We start from the raw sequence: 23643 nt of genomic DNA, 5'->3' as shown, positions 1-23643 counted from the left end.
GTTAGTTTCAAGAGACCATGGATTTGCACCTTGGAAAGTTTCCAGGGCGCAGGCCTGGACAGGGTTGTATGGGAGACCAGCAGTTGCCCATGCTGTAAGTCGCCCCTCTCCATGTCACCGATGTTGTCCAAGGGAGGGGCAAGGGCCGATACAGCTTGGCACCGGTGTCGTTGCAGAGCAGGATGTGGTGAGCCTATTACTCAATCATGAAAATAAGTTCTATGTAATTCTACAGTCCAAGACGGTACACTCTCAGTTCCTTCCAAGCCTTCCCCTAAAAAATATCCAACTATTAGGGGATCCTTTTTTAATATCACACTATTGTACATATAATGGAATGAATGGGATCTGGTTCCTGGCACACACCGTGTCTGGTGCATTTTTGTGGCACATTTTAACAAAGAACATAAAACACTACAGCACAGTACAGGGCCTTCAGACCACTGTGTTCCACTGACTTTAACCTACTCTAAAATCAATCTAACCATTCCCTTCTACAAAGCCTTCCATTTTTCTGTCATTCATGTGTTTATCCAATGGTTTCTTAAATGCCCCCAATGCACTTGCCTCTACCACTACCTCTGGTAGGGTGTTCCATGCACCCACCACTCTCTGTGTGCTGAAAAACATCTCTAACTTCCTCCCTATACTTTCCTCAAATAAACTTAAAATTATGCCCTCTCTATTAGCCATTTCTGCCCAGAGAAAAAGTCTCTGGCTATCCATGTGGTCTATGCCTCTTATCATCTTGCACACCTCTATCAAGTCACCTCTCATCCTCCTGGGCTGTAAAGGGAAAAAAGCCCTATCTCACTCAACCTATCCACATAAGACATGCTCTCTAATCCAGGTAGTATCCTGGTAAATCTCCTCTGCATCCTTTCTAAAGTGTTCACATCCTTCCTATAATGAGGCAACCAGAACTGACCATAATATTCCAAGCGTGTTCTAAGCAGGTATTTATAGAGCTGCAATGTTACTCTGTAGATCTTGAAGTCAATCCGGACTAATGAAGACTAATGCACTATAACAATCTTAACAACCCTATCAAGGAGCTATGGATGTGGACCCCAAGATCCCTCTGTTCCTTCCCATTGCTAAGAATCCTGCCATTAACCCTGTATTGAAACTTCCAAAATTGTTCACTTCACACTTCTCTCGAATGAACTGCATCTGCCTCTTCTCAGCCCAACTCTGCATCCTGTCAATATCCTGTTGAAACCTGCAATGGGACATGTTTGCTTGGGAATGTGTCATATAGCTTGCTTGAAAATTCAACCAAACTAGGAAAAGAACCATTGAGTTAATAGTGCTATGTGACACAATTTCTGGCCTGCAGGTCTTTTGAAGCCCGGTCAGATTCTGACTGTACTAGCAACTTGCATCACAGCTTGTACATAAGAAATAAGAACAGACTTGATTACCAGGTAAAGCTTTGGAGCCAGGTTTCCCCATCAAGCCTCGGGCTCGGATAACCTCTACTTCTAATTGCCCTTTCTTATCCATCATACCGATCTGGATGTCACCTGCATAAAGAGAAGATACACTTTATTTAAAGAGCTGGATTTTTAGTATTGAGATTAATTTCAAAGATTGCCCCTGATGTGCAGAGTTGTTTGATGGAAGCAATTTCCCTTGTTTGCATTGACCCTAATTTATCTGTTTGATGTTCATACCACATGAAAATGGAGTCTTAATTCACATTGTTTATGCAGGATAACTCTCTCTCTCTTTCTATGTGATCTGCTGGTTGCCCAGCAGATTTCAGAATGCACTTAGTATAATACTGGAAAAATAATCACCAAAAGCATGCTAGCTGATTGGTTGCTTCTAGGACCTTGCAATCTTCCTGCAGTGTTATACACATGGAAAGTTCCCTGGGGTTGATATTAAAATCCATTGCTTAGGCCATGAGGAACAAAGCGATCAAAGGTACAATTTTCCTGTTTTAGCTGTACTGCCACAGAGAGGAATTCAATTAGAGAGATTGATTTCTTACTGAAGAGGGTGGGTAGATAAAAAAGACAATTTGCCACAGGTAGCTCTCATATACACTGTGGTTTGTTACCAAACATCATTAAAGTGGGTGGAGCAGGTTGCCTATTATTGTCAGTCAACAAATTCTGAATGGACCAGGGACCACTCAGAAAAGGGTCAAATAACAGTCCTAACAGGTAAGGCAACATTTCATCTACAAGTCTGTTTTGATCATTTACTGTATCCGGTCTCCCTGGTGCAGCAGTCTCTACATCGATAGGCCATTCTCAGGTTGGAAGAGCAACACCTCATAGTCCACTTGGGTAGCCTCTAATCTGATGGCATGAACATCGATCTCTCCAATTTCTGGTAATATCTTCCCCCTTCCCTTTCTCTCCTTTTCCATTCCCTGTTCTGGCTCTCCTCTTACTCCTTCTCTTCTCCTCACCTGCCTATCACCTCCCTCAGGTGCCCTTCCTCCTTATTCTCCCATGGTCTATTCTCCTGTCCTATCAGATTCCTCCTTTTTCCACACGTTACCTTTTCCACCTATCGCATTCCAGCTTCTCACTTCATTCCCCCTCCCACACCCACCTGCAACCCTCCTCACTTGGCTTTACCTATCACCTGCCAGCTTGTCCTCTTTCCCTTTCTCCACCTTCTTATTTTGGCTTCTTCCCCCTAGCTTTTCCGTCCTGATGAAGGGTCTCAGCCCAAAACACTGAAACTATATTCCTCTCCCTAGATGCTGAATTCCCCCAGCATTTTCTGTGTGTTACTGAGAAAAGGAGATGGGACAGTACAAAATAAGTAACCCAATTATCTAAAAAGAGTCACACAATCTGTCCCATTCCATTCCTGGCATCCCAACACCGATGGCAAGATTTACATTCTTATATTTGCAGTCAGCAGCATTCATTGCACTTCTGTCCATATTCCTAAAGAAGCTGGAATTCATCAAGATATACGATTTTTGAGGTAAGTTTTGAGATGTCAGGCATTTCACTTTAATATGCTAAAGCAATTTATTTATATCTGCAGTCATTTTAAGATATGTTCTGAAATTTGGATCTTGAGCATGACAGACTACATTAAGCATTGCTCATGTTCCGTTTACTACTGTGCCATAAGGTACATCTGACCAGATTGTAAAGACTTGGACAGCAACAAACTATTTTAGAACTGCCTTGTTCTGCCCATCTCCACATCCCTAACAGTGCATCAATATCTATTTTTAAAATACACAATGCACACATTTATTTCCCTTGCTATTTCACCGAATTGCAGTTGATAGTTATTGAAATAATCACTTCTTGAATAATGACAACAGCCCAGTGACGCACAGTCTCCACAGATTTCCAGCACCCTGCTAGCATTTCCTCCTGGGTCCTATTCATAGACCTTTAGGATTCAGAGTGAATGTCATTCTCCTGTATTGTGATTGAGTGAAACACAGCAATGATAATACAAATAAAAACAAGTTAAAATTATAAACACGAGAAAGTTAAAATTATGATGCATATCATTAGTAGCAAACTAAATTGGAACATCTCTCTCTGCTTTCAAACCAAAGTAGAAAAGAACGTAATCTGCAACAGCTCATTAGACATGCTTGTTATAGATGCTGAACGTGATTGTAATCTGATTGAAATAGTGCTTGTGAGTTAGAGTAGGCTGAAAATGCACACTGGTGCCTCAAAATGCCCCAAAATGCCTGTGAAACCTTTCATTATTTATATCAATTTTTTTTTGCCATAGTTAACATGGATAAATTGGGGATGAGATTTAGCCTAAGTTTACTAGTTGTTAGAAATTTGACTGATCTCTCCTCACCTGGACTTTTAGGATAGAGACCTCGCTCACTTTTCAATTCCATTGAACAAACATAATGTTATCTGTGTACTTTAAAGCTGCCATGGGAGATTGTTTTACGATGGAAAATGAGACAGAAATAATCTCTTACTTGATTTTTTAATATCTCCTTGAAAATGTGTTAATTTATGTATTTATTGAGCTACAGTGCAGGATAAGCCTTGATAAATCCTTGTGCAACTTGATTCTCTCACCTGTAAACCCCAGTCAGTATGGATTGGCAATAACGTCTTCTCCATAGCCACCATCAGACCAGGTGCATCACAAAGCTGTGTACTACTACCCTGTTCTATACACTTCATACTTCATAGCTAAGTACAACTTCAATGCCATATTTAAATTTGTTGATGACACACTGTTGTTGGCTGAGTCAAAGGTGGTGATGAATCGGCATATAGGAGGGAGACTGAAAATCTGGCTGAATGGTGTCACAACCACTCCCTCGTTGTCAGCAAAACCAAACTGATGACAGGAATAAGAAACCAAAGATCCATAAGCCAGTCCTTATCAGGAGATCAAAGGTGGAGAGTGTTGGTAACTTTAAATTTCTTGGCGTTATCATATAAGAGGATCTGTCCTGGGACCATCACAGAGAAAGCAGCACCTCTACTTCCTTAGAAATTTGTGCAGATTCAACATGTCATTTAAACAATTGGCAAACTTCTATAGAGGCACAGTGGAGAGCCTTTAGTTGCATGATAGCCTGGAATGAAAACACCAGTGCCCAAGAATTTAAAAGCTCACAAAAAGTGGTGAATACAGTCTAGTCTGTCACAGGCAATGTCCTCACCACTATTGAGCACATCTACAAAGATAGCAACATCCACCATCAAGTTCCTCCACCAAACAGGACATGCTCTCTTCTCACTGCTGCCATCAGGAAAAAGGTACAGGAGCCTTAGGGCCCACACCAGCAGGTTCAGGATCAGTCATTACCTTTCAACCATCAGGCTCCTGAACCACTGTGGACAACTTTATTCCCCTCAACTCTGAACTGATTCCACTAATGAACTCAAATTCAAGGACTCTACCACTCACATTCTCAACATTATTTATTTACTTTTTTTTATTGCACAATTTGTCTTCTTTTGCATATTGTCTGTTTGCCAGACTTTGTGTGTGGTCCTTCATTGATATTTCTCTTTTCTACTGTGAATGTCTGCAAGAAAATGAATCTCAGTGTAGTATATGGTGCGTACTTAGATAACAAATTTTATTTGAGCTTTGACCTTTAATAGATTTTAGTGTTTCCCAATTGTAAGTGTTAGATTATCTAGCATACAGCTTTTTACTTCCTGTCTCTTCTTTTCTGAACAATAGTATTATTTTGCAGTTTTACAGTTCACTGGAACCTTTCCAGAACCTAGGAAAGTTTGGAATGATCACAAGCAATGAATAAGCTAACCCTGCAGCCACTTTTCATATAGTGCCCCAATGATTCAATGCTCTTCACAACCTGTAATTCAACTTATCAATATTCAACTAATCTTCTTGGATGAAAATGTCCTGTTTTGATGCAAAATATGAGAGTTGCTCACCCATGGATGGTGTTGCAAGGGTCTGACGTCCAACCATCTGCGCTGGACCAAGGCCATCCAGAAAATCACTGAACTGACTGTCCGATGCCAATCGAACACCAGGAAAGATAAGGCTGTGGGGAATATAAGTTAAGAAATTTATTGCTATCTTCAGTAATCTTGAAGTCATTTGTTTGTGTCAATTATTATTTCTTAACCACCACCTTGAAATGCATCCAGAAATTTTTATTTCTTGATACTGTGTTTACAGGTTTAGAGGGTTGTAATCTTAGCCAGCTCCATCACCAGCACTAGCTTTCCCACCATTGAGGACATCCTCAAAAGGCAATGCCTCAAAAAATCACCATCCATCATTATGGATCCCCACTGCCCAGGACATACCCTCCCCTCATTGCCATCAGGGAGGAGATACAGGAGCCTGAAGATGCACAGTCAATGTTTTGGGAACGGCTTCTTTCCTTCCACCATCGAATTTCTGAATGGTCCATGAACTCATGAGACTACCTCACTATTTGCTCTCTTTTTGCACTGCTTATATATTTCCATATATCTCTTATTGTAATCGGTAGGTGTTGCAATGTACTGCTGCCACAAAAAAACAAATTTCACGACATTTGTCAGTGATAATAAACTTGATTCTGATTCTTTATGCAATGAGATGCACTACATAGATGCAGTTCAAGAAGGCAGCTCACCATAACTTTCTCAAGGATGGTGCCCTTTCCAGCAATGCTCTGTTCTTGTGTGCAAATAAGAAAAGAAACTTTCCAAGGGCTTCATCATATCTCGTATTTGTGACATTCCAATCATTAAGTACCATTGAATGTCATTCTTGGTTTGGTAATGTGTAAATTCAGCAATATGTGAACAAAGAATAATTTAATAAACTTTCAGGTAAAAATATCATTGATCTCTGACAAATTCTAGACCTAGATTAACAGTCCGATGTATATCTGATAGCTTAATTTGTTTTTGATCAGATTGAAATATTGCTGCTCTCTCACGGCCATTAGTCACCTGAGGCCAATTCTACAAATGTCATTCAAATTTATTAGTCAGGAGCCCTACAATAACAAGCCAAAATGACCAGCATACTGACGTCGCTATATTGTGTGTGTGTGTGTGTGTGTGTGTGTGTGTGTGTGTGTGTGTGTGTGTGTGTGTGTGTGTGTGTGTGTGTGTGTGTGTGTGTGTGTGTGTGTGTGTGTGTGTGTGTGTGTGTGTGTGTGTGTATAAGAGTGAGAGAGTGCAAGATGTGAGAGAGAGAGAGATTGAGAGAGAAAGAGAGTGAGAGAGTAAGAGAGAGAGAGAATAGGAATATGAATTATGGTCTGAATTATGGCTCTCAATGGTGAATATTCTTACTGTCTGTGCTTATGAAAAATATTCACACATGCATGAGCCAGCATCCAAATGTGAAAAATATATGATAAAAATTAATTTGAAAGAGTGTGTACAGAGTTTAATATGTTGTGATGGATAATTTTACTGTATCTATCACATTCTCTATGCTGTTATTATGTCTGGGAAATTACCATGAACCACGTCAGTAAATTAATTCAAATGTATTTCGATAAACCTCTTTTAAAGAGCTATTAGTGCATTGGCTAAATATTCTGGCCTGAAAATTCAACACTTTAATGCAGTTTCTCTGAGCAATTTGCTGAAGAAGCATTTTGCAACCTGAATGTTGACTGTTGCTCGTCCACCAGTGCTGCTTGATCTGCTGAATGTTTTGGACATCTTCTGTTTTTCTTTCAGATAATTCAGATCTAGAGAACTGATATTGATTAGCTGTTTTTATTTCAGATTTCCATCATCTGCAGTTTTCCAAAGATTAGTCAGTAACTAATTATGTATTTCATGTCATTCATCATTTGCCAGTGAGCAGAGAAGGCCACATGAATGAGTCTTGTGCAATTATGATGTAGCTTTCTTTGTTTTGGAGATGATTGATGTGGAAATCCTTGGTGGCACTTGTTAGTGTTGTCCTGCTTTAGGGCTCTATGTGCCATTACATGCTGTGTGCCATTAAGGTTGGTGCCTAACCTTAACGAAGAACACTGCTGAGAAATACCACCAGAATTCCCAAACAGATCATTGGGAGGAACCAGGAATTTGAACATTTCAAAGAATTTAAAAAATACACAGTATTATCTTCATTTAATCATTTGCCAAAATACCTTTGCCCTCTGAATAAACAATTATTTGGACTTACGAAGTTCAGAAAGATTGCTTCTCCTTTCTCTAAACTCTTCCCTTCCAACATACCCGGAATCTGAGACTGCAGAAATTTCCAGTCATTCTAGATGTGCTGTAAAGACTCAGACAATTATGGGAAATCACCATGACTATGAGATTCTACTTCCCACTGTATGGCAAAGGACCATTCTTTCCAACTGTAAGAAATTGAGTGTTTCAGTGATTGGTGAGCCACCCTCTCAATATGTCCTACATCTGACCAGTACCTAAACCTAACACTGTAGCTCAGAACATTACATCTTCTGCCACTTTCTCACACAAGTAACATGGAGACCCTTCCCAATGATGTACAGTATTCCTGGAACAGCCACATACCAAGTGATGTCATAGATCATGCTCTGTGCCTTTCCTTCATGCCAGCATATGGGTGCAACCTAAGATCTTTGTTGAACACTCCCAGAAAAAGTAGGAGTCCAGCGTGTGCAAATTAGCATTATGAAAGCATTGAAATTGTTATTGGCACCTTAAACACAGCATCAGTTTTTAATGCTTCTAACTACGTAACCTCATTCCTCTTACCCCACCACTAATTCCAGCTATTTTCGACATTCCACATTAGAGCAGCATGCTGCAGTCTCTGGTCTCTGAATTACCCCACACTTCACAACGTGGTCTGAATCAGGCAGATCATTTTCACAGAGTGTCAGACACACTGGAGTTGTACTGGCTCCTCTCATTTATCCTCAGTTCCTTGGCATGAGGAGGATTAACGTAAGTTCTAAGGTGCTTCCAGTGATCAACATGGCAAACACATAGCAGCTGCAAGCTCATTTTGCAGAGACCTAACTCCTGTTTTATGCTTCAGCCTGTATGCAAACCAGCTTTTAACGTACCTTTACGTTTTCTGAGGGATACCATTTGGTGTTGTGGCTTTACACAGCACATGTTTAGTGTACCAAAAGAAGATATAATCCAATTTGTAGACAGGTACTTTTTCTCCTATGGTTCACTCTCCTCTCCTATCAGATTCATTCTTCTCCAGCCCTCGACCTTTCCCACCCACCTGGATTCACTAATCACCTCCCAGCCGGCCTCTTTCTCCTCCCCCACCTTTTAATTCAGGCATCTCCCCTCTTTTCCTCTCAGTCCTGATGAAGGGTCTCGGCCTGAAAAATTGACTGGTTTCTCTTTTCCATGGATGCTACCTGACGTGCTGAGTTCCTCCAGTGTTTTGTGTGTGTAACATAGAATATTTGGTACTCGACACTTCAGGAACACCTCAAAACTTAAATTAATCCTCCACATGCTATGGAGCTGAGGATAAATGAGAGAGAGTACAACTCCTTTGTGTCCAACACTATGAAAATGATCTAGCTGATCAAGACCATGTTATGAAGTGTGGGATAATGGGGATGATCAGGAGTCCAGAGAAGGGAGCATGGGCTCTAATGCATATTGTATAAAATTTAGCCAACAGTGATTGCGTTGAGATTTGTGAGATAATAAATGTTATGTTCCAGTTGGCAATCTATTCTAATTAAACTGATTATGGGGGATGAAGAGTCACGGTTTAAAGTAAATTTGATGAGACATCAGAGCATAAGAATTTACAATTAAGACGAGGAATAGGTCACTTGACCATCAGGGCCTCCTCTGCTATTTATCAAAATCATTTTCTATCTCAGTTTTCAGTGACTGTGCACAAGGACACTGTCTGTACATGAACATTCACTAATCTTTCACCATTTAAGAATTTTTTTTTGTATCAGAGTAGATAACTTCACATTTTTTTCCTATTCTCTCAGATTGTCTCTCTCCCATTGGACCCTCTTTATATTCTCCTGATCCACAGTGCCACCCAGAGGGCAATCATTTTTCCCCACATTTGCTGAAGTGTGTAAGATTGATGGTGGGGGAGCTGCGTGGCCTTGGTTGTTGTGTGGACCAGGTCCTTAAGCCACACGTTGCCCATTGCAGCCACCCAGGGGGAAGGAATGCCGGAGGCTGTGTGGGAGAGGATGGGGGCACGATGGGCACACTGGAGTCTGTGCTGGGTTGAGGGCTGACCTCCCATCGTGCTGCTCTCTGGTGTTTACTCGGTGGAAGACAAGCTGGACTGCATTTTTCTGCAGCTGCACTAGAGCACAAACAACAACTGCTGCATGCTTGTTCTTGCAGAAACGTGACTCCAGGACAACATCCCATGCGCCATCAATTTTCAGGCCAAGCCACTCAGGGACTTGGGCTAATATTATTTTTGTGTGACTTCATGTGCCTTTGTGCAGATGGCTCTGGGCCTGTATTCACTGGAATTCCAAAGAATGAGGAGTGACCTCATTGAAACCTATTGAACGGTGAAAGGCCTCGATAAAGTGAAAGTGGAGAGGATGTTTTTGATAGTGGGAGAATCTAAGACCAGAGGACACAGCCTCAGAATAGAGGGGCGTTCCTTAAGAGCAGGAATGAGGAGGGATTTCTTTAGCCAGAGAGTGGCGAATCTGTGGAATTCTTTGCCACAGGCAGCCGTGGAGGCCAAGAATTTATGTATTTATATGACAAAGGTTGTTAGATTCTTGATTGGTCAGAACATGAAGGGATGGGGCACTGAAGTCAGGAGTTGGGGCTAAGAGGAAAATTGAATGAGCCATGATGAAATGGTGGAGCAAACTCGAAGGGCCAAATGGCCTAATTCTGCTCTTATATCTTATGGTCTTATTACGGTAACCATATGTGCTGTATGTAACAGAATGTACTGTGGTTTGCATCTTAGCCCTAGAAAAACGATGTTTTGTTGACCTGTATAAGTGTATATGGTGGACCGACAATTAAACTTGAACTTGCTTCAACTGGGAGCTAGGGCAAACTTCTTCCCTTAAGTAAGTTTAGCACTCTTCTGTATTATACACAATATTCCTCCATAAATGATTAGGGTTTTTTAATCTGGTGTTTTGCTTCTGCATAGTTTTGGGTGGGGGTGGGTGAGGGTGCATATATTTAGAAACGATGAGGAGTAATTTGTTTAATAACTGTTCCTTCTCCTTCATTAAAAGTGTTAAAAAGAGTTTAAAAGTGCAACAGAGATTCAAACTATTTGGTCAATCCTCTGAATGAGGAGGATTTGATCTGTTTATTTTTATGGAGTGCTAGAGACACAATAAATTATTGTTGTGGATCAGAGAAATATTGAACATTTGTTTATTCTGCAGCGATGCACATTCTAGTTAATGCCTTGTGATATGGAATTTTTCTATATGGAACATATACAGCCCAGCACAGGCCTTTCAGCCCCATGATGTTGTGCAAATCTTTTAATTTACTCTGATCAATCTGAGCCTTTCCTCCTACGTAGACCTCCATTTTTCTATCATCCATGTGCATATCTAAAAGTCTCTTCTATTTCCCTAATCTATCTGCCTCTGTCACTAGCAGGGTGTTCCACGCACCCACCACCCTGTGCAAAAAAACTTAACTCTGACATCTGCATATACTTTCCTCCAATCACCTTAAAATTATGCCCCCTCATATTCACCATTTCTGCCCTGGGTAAAAGGGTCTGGCTATCTACTTAATCTATGCCTCTTCGCATCTTATGTAATTCTATCAAGTTGCCTCTCTTCCTCTATTTCTCTAAAGGTAAAAATCCCTAACTCACTCAACAAATCCTCATGAGATGTGCTCTCTAATTCAGGCAGCGTCCTGGTAAATCTCCTCCACAGCTTTCTAAAACTTCTCCATCCTTCCTCTAATGAGGTGACCAGAACTCAACACAATATTCCAACTGTGGTCTAACCAGCAATTTTTTGAGTTGCACCATTGTATTGTGGCTCTTAAACTCAATCCTCCAACTAATGAAGGTCAACATACCAGAATCAGGTTTAATGTCACTGGCATATGTCATGAAATTTGTTAACTTAGCATCAGTACAATGCAATACATGATAAATATAGAATAAATAGATAAATCAATTACAATATAAACAGTACACCCTGCTAAGAATCCTGTTATTAACCCTGCCTTCTGCCTTCAAATCCAACCTTCCAAAGTGAACCATGTCAAATATTCTGGGTGAATTCCATCTGCCGTTTTTCAGCCCGGCTCTGCATCCTTTTAATGACCATTGTAATGAACTTACTTTCCTTCCGAACTGTAACTGTTCATGCTTCCGTCGGTAGATTCACGACTTGGTTGCCGTGTCATCCTATTTCTCATTTCAACTGCTAAACCGGTTTCAGTGCTCCTTTGGATTGTACTTCGGAGTTTTTTCCCTCCAACCTCTGCGGAAACAAGGAAGAGGAGATTCTACATTACACTGTCTCTTAAAAGCTACATTCATGTACAGAAGGATAATTCTGAAAATAAGATTATATACTGCATACAAGCCACATAATGTAAAGTATTAGATAAATGCTGTTCAACTGAGTTTATATTATGGAAAATATGCATAATTGGTTTAAACATCAACAAAGGAATGATTATACTGGCCAAAGCGGTGTTTGTAACGCCATGCCCAGCTAATGAAAGTGAACAGACGACACTTTGCATCAGGGTTTCCCAATCTGGGGTTCACAGACCTCTCAGCTAATGGTAAGGAGTCCATAGCATTAAAAAGGTTGAGAGCCCCTGCTGTGCATCAAATCATTATCATTACTGTGACAAGACTGAACAATGCTTGAGTAAGCAAAGGCAAATGTTATTTTCAGCTGGATTCTGAATGATAAAACAATTTCATTATTGCAGTTTGGAGATTTTTATCAGTTTATATTGTTTCATAACAGTTTTAGTTGGTTTCTTACCTATTGTGACTTTATGCAAATGTTTATACATAGGAGCAGAATTAGGCCATTCAGCCCAGCATTCTATCAAGGCTGATTTATCCACCCTCTCAAACCCATTCTCCTGCCTTGTTCCCTATAACCTTTTTTGCCCTTACTGATCAAGAACTATTAATCCCTGCTTTAAACATAACCAATGATTTGGCCTCCTCAACCAACAGTGGCAATGAATTTCACAACTGGAAAAATGACATGTCTCTCAGTTTTTTAGATTTATAAGGGTTCAATTTTCCCTTCAGCTTTTATTATCTTCAGGCAGAGATGTATCAGAACAAGAAAGGCCTTGCACAAAGATGTCTGCTGCTGGCATTTGCAAGTTGCAGCACTTCCATCAGTTACAGATTTAGAATCACATTTATTGTCACTGGCATTAATCATGGAATTTTGTGGCCTCTGAACTGTGCAGGCATAGCAAAGCAATAATTTATTAAAAATTAACAAGCAAGCAGTGCAAAAGAGGAATACTGTAGCAGAAAATATGATCAAACTTTCAAATCTTACTTGCAATGTAACCTTTTAATAAAATTAACAACTTAACAAATAACACTGGACAACAATTTTCTTTCGTAAGTGTTGCTTCCTCTGAATTTTCTTTTTGTTTATGATAGACTGCTTGAAGCTGAACACAAATGTAATTTCAGGTTACTTGTATCATGTAAGAATTTGGAGAAACCAGAAATGAACTTTTACTGAATATAATGCGTCTAATTGCATAATGGTGTTGACTCTTAGCAGTAATTCAACAAAGCTAAAAATGTTTTGTTGATGATTTTCATTTGTACCCAGTGTCTGAGGCTTCTCAGTGTCCAACAATAATCAGCCAGCATTGATGGATTCCAGTTGCCCTGATGCAGTTTCTCCACGACCACAATGACCTGGTGAAACCTTTCATCACGCTCGTCACTGCTAGCGCCAAGATTTGTGGGGAAGAAGTCTAATTGGGAATGCAGATAATGAATCTTTAGTGACGTGTTGCACTTAATGCTTTTGTGTGCTTGATGTATGTTGCCAACCAGCTGCACTTAATTTGTCCTGACGAAGGGTCTCAGTCCGAAACGTCGACAGTGCTTCTCCCTATAGATGCTGCCTGGCCTGCTGTGTTCCACCAGCATTTTGTGTGTGTTGTTGTTTGAATTTCCAGCATCTGTAGATTTTCTCGTGTTTGCACTTAATTTGTTGCACTGTATTGCCAAGAAAATTTTTAACAACGTACTTGAATGCCTTCCATGTGATTTTCTCTGGTCTCACTAGAAGTTCTTATAATTGCCTGTCATTGATGACCTGTTTGATTTGTGGACCAACAAAAATACCTTCCTTAATCTTGAAATCAGTGATTCTGACTTGAATTATGAATTGAAATAACAATTATAGGCAATTTCAAAAAAATGGGAAATTTCATGATGATTTTCATGATCAGCAGCCCAAAAACCCATAAGATACACACCCAAAAGTATTCAGGAAGCACAAACTTTGTTGTTTCGTGTTATGAGTCTGTTTCTTAAGCTGAAAGTAATCATTCATTGTTTCTACTTGTCACCTGAGCCTCTGGAAACACATTGCAATTTCATTTTCTCAGTTTGTGGTGTTTTCCTTTCTCACCCCTTGGTGATTGACCAATGGAATGCACTGGCCAATCATTATACAATCTGCTGAATTTCACTTCAATGTGATATAGACAGGCACTTACCAAGTAGGTGTAACCACTGACAACTTATTTATCTCTGAAAACTGTCAAGAGCAGAATAAGTTAAGATGTGAGGTAGGACAGGTGTCAATTTCAAGTATTGGTGAATTTTAAAAACAAATTAGAAATGCTTACAGATTTATTTTTCAAAAGCATTCATGTTATCATGTGCTACATTACATCTTAATCATTGTAGATGTCTGCTTTAAGCTGATGGAATTTATGTGCATAAATTATAATAAAATGTAGAAATTGGTATTTGGAAATGAATAAATTACATAAAACTGGCTTTTAATCTACATTAGAATATTGCAACCATTATTCCTTTCAAAGCAACTTTCAAATTTCATACAATTTAGGTTCATCAGAATAATACCAGGTTTTAAAAGGTCAAGATAAGAAGCTACGCAGTAATTTCCATTTTCTACTATTTACAAATTTCAGCAGTAATTGAAATGTGATATTTCAAAATTACTTAGGTAATTTATATGAATACAGAGGAACAATTTACTTCTGTGAAGCAATTATGTGGTGCTTTTATTTTTTTCATTTTCTTGGATCTGGCTATCCCTGCCAACACCACCATTTACTGTTCTTCCCTAATCGTACTTGAGGAGCTAGTGCTGAGTTGTCTCATGACTGCTGCAATCTGTTTAGTGAAGATACTCCTGCATAATGTTTGGTAAAATGTGCTCTGGGACCTAGTCACAGAGATAATGAAAGATCAGCAATACGTTTCCGAGTCAGGATGGCACGCTGTTCTACTCGGGCCCTTAGCTCTTAGTGGAGCAAAGGCCATCAGTGACCTCCGGTCTCTGTCGTTCTCTGTTCTGAGCCAGGAGTGTCCCAGTAATCTAACTTCGGCCTGAATGTTTCTCACGTCACTTTTTTTTCCTTCTTTCTTTGGGGATTGCACTTTAATGGTGCGCTGTTGGTGTTGGGTGAGGAGCAGGTGGTGTGTCCATGTGTTACAGGCACGACTTTCTTGGTGGTAGAGGATGTAAGTTTGGGAGTCTCTGCCTCTGTACTTTGTTACCGTCTGGCATTGCCATTGTGTGCTAGTGACAGAGGGAATTAGTGCTCACTGTGGTGGACAGAGGAGGCTGCTGTGTTGAGAAGTCAAGCTTCCTCAGAGTGTGGGCACTTCAGTCATCCAGGCAAGTGGAGAGCATTCCATCAGCAACTTGTACCTTGTAGCCACGAGTAAGGCACAGGGAATGAGCTACTTTATCATGGCGTACGGTCTTCTGACCTGCCCATCTGGCTGTGGCATTTATGTAGCTTGTACGGCTGAGCTTCTTACTGTTGGTGATCTGCAGGATCCTGCTGGAGTCACTTACTTACCTACCGCTAATTCAGTTTTATTTATCACATGTGCATGGAAACATCCAGTGAAATTCATCATTTCTTTTAATGACCAACACACACACACACACACACACACACACACACACACACACACACACACACACACACACACACACACACACACACACACACACACACACACACACACACACACACACACACACACACACACACACACACACACACACACACACACACCCCACCTACCTACCTACACCTTCACCTTCGTGCCTTTATTTAAAACATCTATAGAAAACAGGAAGCTGCAGTCTGGGACCAAACTCATGATCAAACAGAAATGCACCCATATTTGCCTTGTCTCTGATTCTTGTTGGGTGGCCAATCTCCAGTTCACACTGATATATTAGCACCACACCATGAGCACTATGAGCTTTAAAGTCCCATAATAAATATTGATGCAGCAGCTAATCAAATGCCTTCTGGAAATCTAAATTTAGTAATAGTGACCGAGTAAAAACGATAGTTTGTTGTAAAACTCTACCCGATTCATTTATGTCCTTTTGGGGTTTGGAGCGAGGTTAGTGTGGTGGAACTGTCAGACTAGCCTAGTCTAATCACAGGCCCAATATGTGAATGCTTAGAAAACAGTTGAAACATTTGTAACCACCTCCAGCTAGAATTGCCAAATAGATGATCCATCCTGGCTTTCTCTGGAGATCCCCATCATCACTGGAAAAGCTTTCATCCAATTTGATGGGGAAAAAAGCCCCTGTCCCCTTACAAACTCTGAGGTGTCACATTATACCTTTGAAATGCTAAAAATTGTACTTGTCTGAATAGCAAATAAATGATTCCCAGGTAAAATCCAAGTCAGAATTTAAATCGCAATATAATCTGAACTTCTGTCGTCTGTAACATACAAAGAAGGTCGAACAATCATACACACTTTCGAACAGAGAAATGATCAAAATATTCACTTGCAAGGACATGGATGATAGGGACTGGAGGACCTGAGTTTTAGGAAAGATTGAATAGGTTAGGACTTTATTCCTTGGAATGTAGAAGATTGAGGGGAGATTTGACAGAGGTATACAAAATTATGAGGGGTATAGATAGGGTCAATGCAAGCAGGTAGTTCAAATGGTTTGGCATGGACTAGGTGGGCCACAGGGCCAGTTTCTGTGCTGTATTTTTCTATAAATCTATGACATCAATCCTCTCCTACCCTATCAAACCATACTCTGAGAGTACCTTCTCCCAATGGACTCAGTAGATAAAGATCAGACTCACTACTGCATTTTCTACAGAAATTATGAGTGGGCAATAAATGCTACCTTGTCTTGTCACATAAAATAAAATATTGTTGATTTATAATCAATGTCATGTATAAATTATTGTTGATTTAGAAATCAAGGTCATTGTACATCATGTTAAATAGATAATGAAAAACATTGAATATTTCAATGTAACTCGGTACAAAGCTTTCCAAAGTCAAAGCATTATTTTTAACAAAGAACAAAATTATATACAGAATATGCTGTTACTGAAAATCACTTATAGTGAAAACTGGTTATACTTAATGGCAACTTTTGATAAAGGAAAGTTTTTAGAGCTCAAGGTAGTGAATAATAATAAATACATCAGGCTGAACTGATGAATGTGTATAGAGACCTTCAGAAGTTCATGACATGGGAGTTTACAGCTTTCACAAACATTGTTTCTATACAGTGACATTTCATTTCCACCAGTTCTACCAAAACTGACAATGTGGCCTTTTACCTCTTCTCACCTGCCTATCACTTCCACCTGGGTCCCCTCGTCTTTCCCTTTCTGTTATGGTCCACTCTCCTCTCCTATCAGGTTCTTTCTTCTCTAGCCCTTGACCTTTCCCACCCACCTAGCTTCACCTATCACCTTCCAGATAGCCTCCTTCTCCTTCCCTTGCCTTTTTATTTCAGCCTCTTCCCCCTTCCTTTTCAGTCCTGAAGAGGGGACTTGGCCTGAAAACTCGAAGGTTTATTCATTTCCATAGATGCTGTCCGACCTGCTGAGTTCCTCTAGCATTTTGCGGGTGGTGTTTTGGAAAGGCCTAATGCTTTTTGAGACCACCTGTAAGTTCTCCTCAAAATGTTGGTGACTGCTTTATTCTGTTAAAGAGGGTGATAATAAATGGGTGTTGGGTGACACCTGGCCCAGACGTTATATTTAAATTATCATGCTTTCCATTATTGTTCCATTACTTTCAAGTTACTTTCTGAATTTGCCTGTTGTTTTCATACATCCCTGGATTGCTGGTATGATGAGTATTTTAAGCATCAATTTTCTCCAGACGTCTCTCATAATTTTCAACTCCTTCCTTAAAGCTTTGCGGCTTTGTTCTATATTACTTCAAGCACTCGATGCCTCCAATGTGTTTCTCCCTAGGGTCGAATGAACTATTTAAGATGAGTTCGGACTAAGTTATTATTATTTCTTCTCAGTAAGTTCAATATTAAATTGGCTTTGTTGATTGTTGCTCTGCGCCAGTGTGGCACACTGAAAACTGTCAACTTCCCTGAATTTCTCCCTGAGTTATTTCAATATTGTTTACATCTGGAGTATTGCGTACATTTCTGTTTGCCCCACTATAGGAAGGATGTTGAGGCTTTGGAGAGGCTGCAGAAGAGGATTACCAAGATGCTGCCTGGTTTAGAGGGCATGTGCTATCATGAGAGGCTGGATGAACTTGAGTTGTTTTCTTTGGAGTGCCAGAGGCTGAGGGGAGACCTGATGGAGACTAATGAGATTATGAGATGCATGGATTGTGTAGACAGGGAGTATCTTTTTCCCAGGGTCTAATATCAGAGGGCATGAACTGGAGAGGGGTAGTTTTACAGGGGGTGTGAGGGATAAGTTTTTTAGCTTAGTGAGTGGTGGATGACTGGAATGTGCTGCCTGGTATGGTGGTAGAGGTAAATATATTAGGGGCTTTTAAGAGACGTTTGGATAGGCACATGGATGTGAGGAGGATGTAGGGATATGGACATTGTGTTGATAGGAGGGAATAGTTTTTGGGCTTTCTTTTATTTACTTTTTAGATAGATAGATAGATACTTTATTGATCTCAAAGGAAATTACAGTGTCACAGTAGCATTACAAGTATTAAAAGAGAATGTTGTGGTTGTTTCGCCACAACATTTTGGACCAAAAGGCCTGTTCATGTGCTGTACTGTTGTATGATCTTTGTTCTAAGCAATTTCCCTTTTTCCTCACATGTAAGTATAATGCATGAATTAATTTAATTTATGTGCCTATTCTGCCTTCTTATTTATTCTTACCACCTTATAATTACTTACCTTTCAATTACTGTCTCCTGTCATCTACAGATAGATCTTTGATAGGCTTTTGCATTTGGGAAATACAAATGTAGCAATGGTTTCTCATATGTTGAATTTCATACATCAACCTAACTATGATTTAAATGCCCAGGCTCAGGTGCAGTGATGTTTAATACCACTATCCCCTGAAGAAGCAAGTAAAAACTTCATCTTAACTAGGAATCAGACCTAGTGAAGCAATGGGATAAAGGTACGCAGATACGTTTTCAGTCACAAATACTGTCTGAATGGAACTACGTGGAAGCAGGAAAGGAGGAGAGGAAATGGTGACAAAAATAGACTTCAGAAAAAATAAGACTTGACTGAATAGAGATTACTGCAGCTATTTTTCAATGAATTCCCTGACTTCTGTTGCTGTGGTTACAGTGTAGGCAGTTCTAAGCTTCTATCCTGACATGAACCTTACCTAATCAGAGATTAATTGTCTTTAAGGGAAAATGTCCAGAGTAAGCATGATTAAGATAATTATATGGGTTAAAGAAGATAACTGAAGTGAAACAGTAATGTTCCAATACTAATATAATTCTGAAGGCTTATGCACATTTACAATTCATATAACATCAATTGGTAAGATATTGCTTCCAGTGCCTGAAGCTTAGTGAGTTTTTTTTTACAGCCCATGACACAAAGTTGATTGACCATCCACAAGATTAAATAAGAGCTTCATCAGATACGAAGCATCAATTATTCTAATTAGGATTATAATATCATACTTAAACCTGGTGCTATTTTAAAAAAATAAAATGATTACATAGCTTTCTATTGATATTCAAACCGTGTATATATTAATATTATTTTACACATTTCCTAGCTTCAGCCTTCAGAGTTTTAAATCAGCTGGCAATGCAAAACACCCAGAAAACAGTGAGTACAACAAGCATTAAATATTCAACTATTTTTGCAACCATATAGTCAACAAAGAGAATTAATGCATTCACGTTTTTTTTGTTTCAGTTTAATTCAGAAATAAGTGATTTCTCAATAAATTAATAGCTTTGTGTTGTTCAGATTCCCATCCCATCACGTGTGAGTTAACATAAAGACCCTATAGGTTCCCTTTCGAGAGACGGTATTGTTGCTAGGCTCCCTGAACAATCCCACTGTGAGACACGGCACGTAAAGAATTCTGTTTTCTCAATCCATGCACTTCAGTAAAATCACCCAGTTCAACAATCAATGACCAGCTACCAATGAACAGAAATTAGAAAATATATTTTCAAAAACAATAGACAGCAGAGACAAATTTACCCTAGAGATAAGAACACCATGTTTCACAATTCAGGTAGCAATATTTATGTGATTTTATCAGTATTGACTATCTATGATTTTTCAATCATTAAAATAGCTCCATTGATGGGGTTATGCACGGAAATTCTAGCACATTATAGGCAGTAAAACATGTAGAAAAGAGGTAACCGACTGAGAATGCAGTTTAAAGATAAATAACAGGAGAAAATGACAAGAGGAAGTAATATTTTAATTAGTTCAGTCTCTGCTCACAGCCATAGAATCCTGATATTTATCACCGTTAATAAATATTGAGCTTTAACAGAGGTGGCAATCATAACTACGCTAATCAGGAATACTAACCAAATAAATCGATTGCACATCTGGTTTTGCACAGTATGGATATTTAGTAACTCCTTATTTTTTCTCGATTAAAGTAAAGATAAGTTATATAAAACCACTCTGAGTTTTATATATTTTCCCCAGCCTTACAATGAAAATAGTTATGCAAGGTATCAGGATATTTGATCCAGTTTGTCTTTACTGCTTCTATATGGTGACAATTCTTGCAACAACCAGCTCAACAGTCTGATATTGAACAACCTGATGCACAGCTTTAAAGATCACTTCATGTAACCTTTGGTAGTAAATTGGTGCTAAAGTCTGATTCTAAACGACAAGATGAACAAGTAAGCAGGCTGACATATTCCATTTCTGGCAAGGAATGTAAAGTAAATGCTTTATTTTTCAATTTAGAAATTGAATGCCAACTTGAATGTTTGTGATTTATTAAAAGTTAAAGAAAAACAATTTGCTTATTTAGCCGTAAAATATTTTCACTTGCACAATACTTAAATGGCTGAGAGGAGGTAGGTGAGAAACAGATTGAATGAAGTAAAGGAGTGTTTATTTAAGAGAGAAAGAGAGAGTGATCGACTAAAAGCAGGAGATTAAATGACAAAACATGGCTGGATTCTTTACTCTTCATTGTAAACTCATGAAAACGAAACCGAATCAATGTATCTACTGCTACGGTTAGTTAGGAAAAATAACTCTGATGTTATAAAAATACATGCTTTCTTAGTGATTTTTTTGCATAAATTAATTCATGTATAATTAATAAGCAGCAGAGAGTCTACCTGACTTTAAATATAGTTTCTATCACTTTGCACCAACTTCGATCTACAATCTACAATAGGATCACCTTTATACTTTAATCTTATATCAACTGGCAATCAACAGGTAAAATAGAGGAGAGGCTTCTTAACCAATTTTCTTACCTCCGTCCCCTTCATCAAAAGAATTCATGCACGGGAAATAAACAGCCAAAGCTTCAAAAGATGCAGATAAGCTTATTCGGCTTGGTGACCTCTGCATTCGCAAGCTGGCATTGCCAGTATCTGGTCCTTGCCTAACCATCTTGGTCGACCCTCCTTTAGCGCGATACAGGACACGAGGCGTTTTGACGGTTGTTCTGAACAGATCCTATTAAGAAATACTGGGGGATGATTTCCCCGTATTCTGGCTGGGCCGGGAGACCTCTTCTGTTTTGTTTTCTGTCACAAAACCGTACTTTGCAGACTATTCAGTCATTTACTCTGCACAGAAATGAGGTGGATTTTCTAAAGACATATCCTCTGTAGCATCAGATAACTGAACATATACACCTTGTCCACCTGTGAATTAAGTGCAATCAAAGTCAAACGCAGCCTTCCTCTTCCTGGCAAATGAAAGAAGCCTCGTTGACTCCTCTGCTTTCTCTTCGTCTGGAGCTCTCTGCCTCCTCCTTTACCCTGCTCATTGATTCACAAAAGAGCGCTGAGAAGATGCTGACTGGAAGGTAGCTGGCTTCTGTGTGCAGCCAATCAGATGGCAGGAGGAGGAGAGCATTTTGCACTCTCCAGCATAAAACAGTTAGCACTTTGGCAAGCACAGGATGTATTATTTTGCGAAGCAAACAGTTATTAAATTGTGCCTTTTGAAGTCATTCACTTCTGAAGCTCAGGCATTGATCAAAAACTCCAGGAATAATCTTTGCAAAATTATTGACAATAAAAATCATCTTTAGGGAGAATTCTGATGCAGAAAATCATCTGCCGGAACTGCTCATTACAACGTTCAGAACTTCGAGAATTATGATATAATAATCCTCAGTAATTTATTTATTTAGAGATAAAATTTATTAAATGCTCAATAGTTTAAACACACATTACTTCTATTCTCCTTTCTGGAATACATTTCTTCTGTATGTAACAAAACTATTACACTTCACATGTTTGAGGTTGCAATGAACCAGCAACATAGATGCTGCCTGACCTGCTGAGTTCCTCCAGCATTTTGTGTGTGTTGTGTTGAACTGGGAAATGTTCATTTGAACAGCATTATTCCTGAAAACTCTGTCAAAACTCAAGAACTAATCCCAATGCTAACTGTTATTAAGCAAATGTTGCTCATAGTGTGGTAACAGAGCAGTAAAGTAAAAGACTAGGCTTGAAAGTCTATTGTGTCGGTGATACATCTGATTTTGTCGACGGAATAGTCATGATAAGATAATCTTTCTGTTAGCTAAGCTTTGTTACTACATAGTTTAAGTGCATGAAATTGATTTTATGCACAACTGTAAATATTCTCCACTCACTATAATTTTGTTTTTGACATATTTCTGTGCTTTTAGTGGAGGAAGTTGCCATAACTTTGTTTTCTCTCCCCTTAAAAAGATTGCCAGGTAAATTGACTTTGTTTATTTTGCAATAAGACACTGGCTGTGAATCCTATACCCTTCATCCAGTTTAAATTAAAATTTTTATCAAAGTACATATATGTCATCATAAACTACAATCAGATTCATTTTCTTGTGGGCATTCACAGTAGAACAAAGAAATATAATAGAATCAATGAAAAACTACACACGAAGACTGACAACTAACCAATGTGCAAAATAAGATGAACTACGGGAATACAAAAAAGCAAACAACAACAATAAAAATAAATAATTAAATAAATGAATAATACTGAGAACATGGCTTGTAAGGTCCTTGAAAAGTGAATCCACAGATTGTGAAATCAGTTCAAAGTTGAGGAGACGGAATGTATCAATGTTGGTTCATTGACCTGATGGTTGACGGGTAATAATCGCTCCTGAACCTTATGGCGTGCGACATAAGACTCCTGTAACTCCTTCGGGCAGCAGCAAGAACAGACCACGGCCTGGATGGTGGGAGTCCCTTCTTGTGGCAGTGCTCCTTGTTGATATATATGCTCAATGTTGGGGAAGAATTTTCCTGTGAGGACTGGGCTGTAACTTTGTATTAGCAATAATGACACTGTGGGAAATATTTTCTGAAAACTGATTGGTAATTGCAATAAAGATTTTGTGAAATCACATCATTGTTGTGATTTTTTAATTCAAATATACGCTTTATAAAGAGCATGAGGCTCAAACATAGGAGCAAGTTTTAACAAGAATATGAAGCCAATTTTGAATCCTTTAAAGTGTCCATCCTCCCTGGATGGTTTGTAAAATAAGTCTTTTGTTTGGTATTGCTAAGGGCCCATGCACACAATTTCTACCTCAGGTGACTGACTTCAATGGCATGATGTTCTAA

The 23643-nt window shown here is 39.2% G+C and overlaps 1 protein-coding gene across 5 annotated transcripts in view; it reads right to left on the bottom strand.

Annotated features, from left to right (window-relative positions):
* The window catches only part of rims2a (regulating synaptic membrane exocytosis 2a), a 1051530-nt gene that overhangs the window by 13451 nt on the left and 1014436 nt on the right, over nucleotides 1-23643 (bottom strand). For 4 of the 5 annotated variants that reach the window (XM_073052040.1, XM_073052005.1, XM_073052014.1 and 1 more), the window contains 3 exons: nucleotides 11722-11863; nucleotides 5388-5500; nucleotides 1425-1526 (listed from right to left, as the gene is read on the bottom strand). In XM_073052040.1, coding sequence (XP_072908141.1) covers nucleotides 1425-1526; nucleotides 5388-5500; nucleotides 11722-11863 — 357 coding nt within the window. Of the gene's footprint in view, nucleotides 1-1424; nucleotides 1527-5387; nucleotides 5501-11721; nucleotides 11864-21318; nucleotides 21859-23643 lie in introns of those variants that run through there. The other variant, XM_073052032.1, reaches the window with a different exon arrangement.

The sequence above is a fragment of the Hemitrygon akajei genome, chromosome 1 (assembly GCF_048418815.1).
Source record: "Hemitrygon akajei chromosome 1, sHemAka1.3, whole genome shotgun sequence".
Lineage (NCBI taxonomy): Eukaryota > Metazoa > Chordata > Chondrichthyes > Myliobatiformes > Dasyatidae > Hemitrygon > Hemitrygon akajei.
Note: the sequence above shows the minus strand (reverse complement) of the source record. Positions and strands in the feature narration are given on the sequence as shown.